We start from the raw sequence: 6,064 nt of genomic DNA, 5'->3' as shown, positions 1-6,064 counted from the left end.
GCTCAGCTGAGGCAGGTCCTTTACCAGCCACGTGGGCACTATGTCTACATCATCCAGAGCAGTTTCCTCCCCACGGAGCAGCCCCGAGTCACTCTGGGGAATGCTGCCAACTCTTAATAGCAAAAGCACAACTTCCCTGCCGTTTTTCCAGCAGGAGGAGGCATGGCTTGCCAGGCCAGCTGCTCCAGCCACCCATTGCTCCTCCGAGCCCCAGTGCCATGGCCAGCACATCCAGTGCATGGAGTCTGCCCTGCAGACAGAGCAGCAGGGCAGGGGGAGTCCTACTGAGATGTTGCTCTATGAGCTCCAGGCAGAAACATCCCCTTCCGTGGACAGTTACACATCCTGGGGACCCATTGTTGCCCAGGGTGCCTCCAGCAGCCCCACACATCCTTGGGGAGAAAGAGCAGGATGTTGTGGCCTGAGAAGTGACCTCCCTGGGGCAGAAGGGGCTGAACCAACTGCAGGCTGCACCATGCAGCTTGTGCCCACCTCCCCTGCCACTACATGGGGTGGAGCAGATGGGGCATCCACTGTAAGGCACAGAGAGGAGATATGTTGCTGTCAGGGGAATCTGAAAATAGGAAAGAGCTGGGATCCTTCACTAAGGGCCTGTGGTGATGGATCCCTACCTCTGAGCCTCAAACCTGATGTGAATCCCCCATCTCTGCAACCCCACACACTGCTGGGCTCTGTGGCTGGCAGCAAGGGGGGCTTCCCAGCTCCTCACTGTTCCTCAGGGAGCACTGGGTGGCTGCAGGGATCACAAGTTTGGTGACGAGCTCTATCCATCCCCCTACTGCTGCTCCACAGCTGGCTCCTGAGCCCAGACCCCCATGACATCGTGCAGCAGCACAGAGGTCTAACAGGTTACAGCACACAGCTTTTGGGAGGGGAAAACACTGAGCTCCCAAGCCTGTCTGAGGATTCCCACCTTCAGTACTCCCCTCCGCTTGTGTCCCCCTGCCACCTCCTCTTTGCCTGGGGGAGAGCAGGAGGCTCCCAAGCAAGGTAAGCTTAGTGCTCCCCCTTCCCCCCAGCGGCTGTACAAGGTCCTCTGGGGCAGGGAAAACCAGACATCTCTCCCCTCAACAAGGCTCTAGCTGACCTGATGGTGCATATTTAAATGCATGGGAGCATCTAAGCTTGTCTCTCATTCCTTGACATTTCCAGAGACTCCAAGCTGTCTTCAATTACCAGTCTGCAATTAGCTCTTCCTAAATCCCCCAATGAGGCCTAGCACTCTTAATCAATGAAACACAAGGGAGGAGGGGAAGGACATGGCCTCACTGCAGCTGGAAGCATTTTAAAAGGCTGGGAGGACCCCGAGAGTGTCTCTGAAAGAGCTGTAGGGTGGGAAACCTCAAATAGTGCTGGCAGGTTATTCAGCTCTGGGGATAGGGAGTCACTGGACAAATACCCCCAGCTCAGGCTGAAAAAAGCCAGCACCAATAACTTGGGTGTTACCCTGCAATGCTGCAGACTCTTCCTGCTGGATTGTGACATGCTGCTTCATCTCACCGTGCCTCAGTTTCCCTCCCTGCAAAATACTGATAGGGGAGAGTCAGGGCTTCCCCAGCAGCCCCATAGGAGCTCTGAGGGTCCAGTTCCACCCCTGTTTAAGCCAGAGTAAGTCAGAGCTACTACCTTCCCCAGCACAAGATATGGATATGGCTAAATGTGGGGTGGGTTGTGAGTATGTCTTTGCTGAGACAGCTCACCACAAGGTCACATGAATGTCAATCTAAAGGCAGGGGCAAGAGCACCCATTAGGGACAGGGAGGAAGGGAGCAGCACAGGTCTCGGTGGGTTTATGCAGCCATGGAAAAGCCTTGCACAGCACCCTGCCAGGTCAGCCCCCGTCACAGGGACATCTGTGCTGTCTTCCTGGCAGCACAGCTTTGCCTGAATGAGCCAGATTGAGCCTAATTAGCAGCTCTGCTGATGCACACAAAGGTAAAGAGAATCCAGCTTACCCTCCATGACCTGCAGAGCCAGCACAGCTCTTCCTGGCTGAGGGGAGCCCGAGTGCCTGGTTCAGAGGGGCTGGGAAGCACTGGACACAGACCCCAACGAAAGTGTGTGCTGTGAATCCTGCTAAAGAAGCCCTAGCAAATTCTGTAGCCTGAAGCATAGCAATCTGCAATGAAAAAGGCAGAGCCGTCCCCTTCTCCACCCCTCTCCCTGGGGGTCTGCAAAAGCACAGGGCTGGTAACTGGGCTAGCAACCCAGCTCCCACAGCTTGCTGCTGCTAAGGAAGGGAGACCAGCCCTGCAGAGCAGAGATAGGGAAGAAGGAGGTGAGGGGGGGTACCTTTATGGAAAAAGAAAAAAAAAAAATAAAAAAAAAAATGGAGGTGACATGGGCTGTGGGATCCTGATTAAATTCAGTGTGGCAGACAGACATCAGGCATTTCCATGTGGAATAGAGGAAGCCAGGAGAGCTCACAGGGAGCCATGGTGCACTTGGGTGGACTAGGACTGGCCTTGGGCACAACAAATGGGGGTGAAATTCTGACCCCCAACTCACACCGGGGAGTAAAACACCCCTCTGAGAACCAGACCTCCCCCCCCATCCCTCCTGGGGAGGAGAGGGGGCATGACTGGGAGTTTGGGGTGCCCTCCCCAATCCCCCTTGCACCACACAGCCCAACAAGTCCAGGGAATCACCACCAGGCCCATCCAGGCCGCCTCTTTATTCTCCAGTGAAGCAAAGCAAGAGGAGAGGGGACACCACCCCCCACGCCCGTAACAACCCCCCCGCTCTGGGCTCCCTAGGCCTCCTCTGGCAGACCCCTTTTCCCGCAGCAAGCCAAGGTGAGGGCATCAACCCACCGGCGCCCTGTTTCGGAGGGCGTACCGGCGGGGGGGGGGGGGGGGGGGGCTTACCCGCAGGGAGGGGGGTGGAGGGGTGGGCCCTCCCCCCCCCCACTCCAGCGGCTCGAACAAAGGGGCAAGCGGGCGGCTCCCGCGGGGTGAGGGGCAGCGTCGCCCATGCCCTGGGGGGTCCGTATCCCACACACGGAGGCGGGGGGAGAAGGGGGGAAGGCAGCGCCCACGACATGAAAGCCCGCGCCCCCCCCGGCCTTGCCCGCTCCCCCCGCCCCGGCCTTTGTCTGCTCAGCCGCGGCGGCTCCAGCACCACGGACAGCTCCGGGGGCGGCGGCGCGGGCCCGGCCCTGCCCGCGGCTGGGGGGGGCGGGGGGGGCGGAGGGTCTGTCACATGCACCGTCTGCCCGGGGCCCCCACAGCAACCAGGAGACCCCCACACCCCACCCTCCTGCCCCGGACACCCAGCTCCATTTTCTTCCCCTTTTTTTCTAGGGAAAACGCATCCAGGAGCCTCCGCTCCTCGGCAGCTTTTCCCCCTCCCCATCGAGCAGGCGGGAAGGGCACCCCCCAGACACCCCCTCCTCTCCGGTCTTCTCCGCCGTCTCGGTGTCCCGGATCGAGGCCCCCAGCTCGGGTCGGAAGGGGGGGGGGAGGGGGGAGAACGCCAGCCGAATCGGGAGCAGGGAGGGTCCAAGCAGCGTCTCCGTGGAGCTGGCGGCCGGGGAGGGGGGAGGCGAGAAGGATGCGGGGGGGGGTGAGGGGATCCGGCAGTCCTTTGCCTCCCCCGCCCCCCGGTGCGCGGCCCCTTCCGCCCCCGGCGCCGGGGGCCCGGTACCTCCCTAACGGTCCAGGCTGATCGTCCAGTGCTTGGACCCGTCTCCGCCCTCGCCCTCGCTCTTGAGGTCCTGGAAGAGTTGCGTGAAGTAGTGCGGGTCCGCGTTGATTCGCAGCATCTTGGCGCTGAGGCGGTGGATGATGCTCAGGCAGCGCTCCCAGAAGCGCCCCTTGTCGCCCTCCACCAGGAAGGGCTTGAGCGGGTAGGAGATCTCGTTGCCCATGTAGGAGTAGGCGAGATAGAGGCAGGTGAGGAAGGCGGCCTGCAGCTCGGCCTGGCTCCCGATGTCTTCTCCCCGCAGCGCTTCCCGGCACAGCAGGTAGACGAACACCAGGTTGGCCGGGGTGATGAAGCCCTGGTCCTGCCAGCCCTGCATCAGCAGCGAGCGGTCCACGCTGCGGAACCAGGAGATGAGCTCGCCGGGGCTCAGCTCCTTCAGCCGGTAGCAGCGGCGGCACACGAAGTCCCCCAAGCAGCGCAGCAGCTCGCCGGTGGACGCCTGCACCACCACACGGCGCGGGGACCCCGGGCCGCGGCTACCGGTTGTCGGCGGCGGCTTGCCCCCGCCGGAGCCCGGGTGCAGCTCCTGCGGCGCCGAGGGCACGGTGGGCACCGGCACGGCCAGCGGGCCCTGCTTGGCACCCTCGGCCGGCCCCACCACCGACTTGCGCAAGTTCTCGCGGTTGCGCTGCACCACCAGCGGGTCGGGCTGCTCCGGGGGCCCCCCTGGGGCCCCGCCGTCGGGGTTCGGCGTCACCTTCTTGGTGCTCTTCTTCTTCTTGGCCGAGGCGGCCACCAGCCGCTTCCAAGTGAGCGCCGAGATGAGCACGCTGGGGCGCTTCAGCCGGCTCTCGCCCTTGGCCGGCACCCTTCCCGGCGCCTTGTCGGCCAGCAGCCCCCCGCCGCCGCCGCCGCCCTTGCCCGAGGAGGCGGCGGGGGAGAGGGAAAGCACCGTGCCCATGCTAACGCCGAGCGGGACGGGCGTGAGGGGGCCGGAACGCCGGCACCGCCCATAGGAAGCCGGGGCCGCGGTGCCCGAGGATGCTCCGCCGCGCCCGCTCTGGGCTCCGCGCCCGCCGCTGCAGCCAGCCGCGGCCCCGCCGCTCCCCGCCTCCCCGCCTCCAGCCAATCGCCGCCGCACGGGCCCCCGGTGCGGCCCGCCCCCTCGCCGGTGGGAGGCGGGGCGCGGGGGGGGGGAGCCCGGCGCGTTTCTGCCGGGCGGCCGCCGCCCCGGCGTGACCTTCACCCATGGGGGCTCTCCCGGTGCTCCCGCCGGGGCGGGGGGGCCGGAGCCTGCGATGCTGTCCCAGTTCCTCAGCCCTCTGCGACAGGGACGTGGGGGGGCTGCAGGGCCCGGCGGGGGGGAGGACAAGGGGGCACAGGAGGGGTCTTGGGGGCGTCTTGTGAACTTGACTGCCCTCTCCCGGGTCATGCTCTGTGTTTTTACCTACAAGGCGAGGGGTGAAGCCTGCCGGACCAGCAGAGCCCCCCCAGATGATGTTAGGGGGACACAGAGGGGAAGAAAAGCCCTGGGCAATGCTGGAGGGAAGGGTGAGAAGGGATGAAGACAAGAAGCGTGTAAGCGTGTGCTGGCAGAGCAGCAGGAGAAGGCTTGAGGCTGGGTAAAAGCTGGCTGTGACTCAACAGCTGCTCATGAAGGGGCTAGGGTTGGTGGGAGAGCCCCAGCTCTTCTGAGAGCCAGCCTGACCCTGGGCACGGTTCTGCAGGCAGCCATGCTGCACCCATCCTGGGCTCTACCCCGCCTGGCTCCCGGCTAGCAGGAGCACCCCCAGGACCTGCTGTGTGAGCAAGGCATTGGGTCCCCCACCTGCCCTGGCACTTCCCCACTCAGCCCCACTCATCTTGGAGACAAGATTTACCACCACGCTGACAGTCTCCAGCATCAGGCCAAAGACAGGGATCTTGGAGAAAGGGGAAGGGGCCTCCTCCAGGTCCCCAAGGCGGAGCCCTTGGGGGAGGAGAGAAGAGATGCTGCATTTCTGCATCATTGCAAAACGGTATGTGATAAACCACCCATGTGCACACAGGCTGCTTCTCCTTCTCTGGATCCAAGCACGCCATGCAAAAAAAGGGTGCAAACCTGAACCCTCTGCTTGCTCCCTCCCTGCTCCTTGCAGAAAGATTCCCCCTTGTATTTCTCATGAGCTGGAGGACAGATCCTGCAGCTCTGATTGCTAAGGCGGGTGCCAGGCATCCATTAGGAACAAAAAGCCCCAATTGCTGGGACTGCTCCTGCATGTAAAGCACTGGGAGAGGCAGCTGGGAAAGGTTTCAGGGAGAACGTCTCAATGATGCATTTTGATACAGCATTTTATGTGTGAAATGAACACATGTCAGTGCCAGGATGTAGCTGCTGCCGGATGGATCCAGGCTAACA

The 6,064-nt window shown here is 62.7% G+C and overlaps 1 protein-coding gene across 1 annotated transcript; it reads right to left on the bottom strand.

Moving 5' to 3' along the window:
* Window positions 1-2,650: 2,650 nt before the first annotated feature.
* Window positions 2,651-4,783, bottom strand: CDK5R2 (cyclin dependent kinase 5 regulatory subunit 2). Its single transcript, XM_074910487.1, has one exon. It carries the CDS (start codon window positions 4,625-4,627, stop codon window positions 3,671-3,673), a length of 957 nt encoding a protein of 318 aa, XP_074766588.1. The 5' UTR covers window positions 4,628-4,783; the 3' UTR covers window positions 2,651-3,670.
* Window positions 4,784-6,064: the final 1,281 nt, after the last annotated feature.

This window comes from Athene noctua, chromosome 7, assembly GCF_965140245.1.
Source record: "Athene noctua chromosome 7, bAthNoc1.hap1.1, whole genome shotgun sequence".
Taxonomy (NCBI): Eukaryota; Metazoa; Chordata; class Aves; order Strigiformes; family Strigidae; genus Athene; species Athene noctua.
Note: the sequence above shows the minus strand (reverse complement) of the source record. Positions and strands in the feature narration are given on the sequence as shown.

What these genes read in the sequence shown, in the direction of transcription:
- CDK5R2 (XM_074910487.1), bottom strand. Translation starts at nt 4,627, where the DNA reads ATGGGCACGGTGCTTTCCCTCTCCCCCGCCGCCTCCTCGGGCAAGGGC.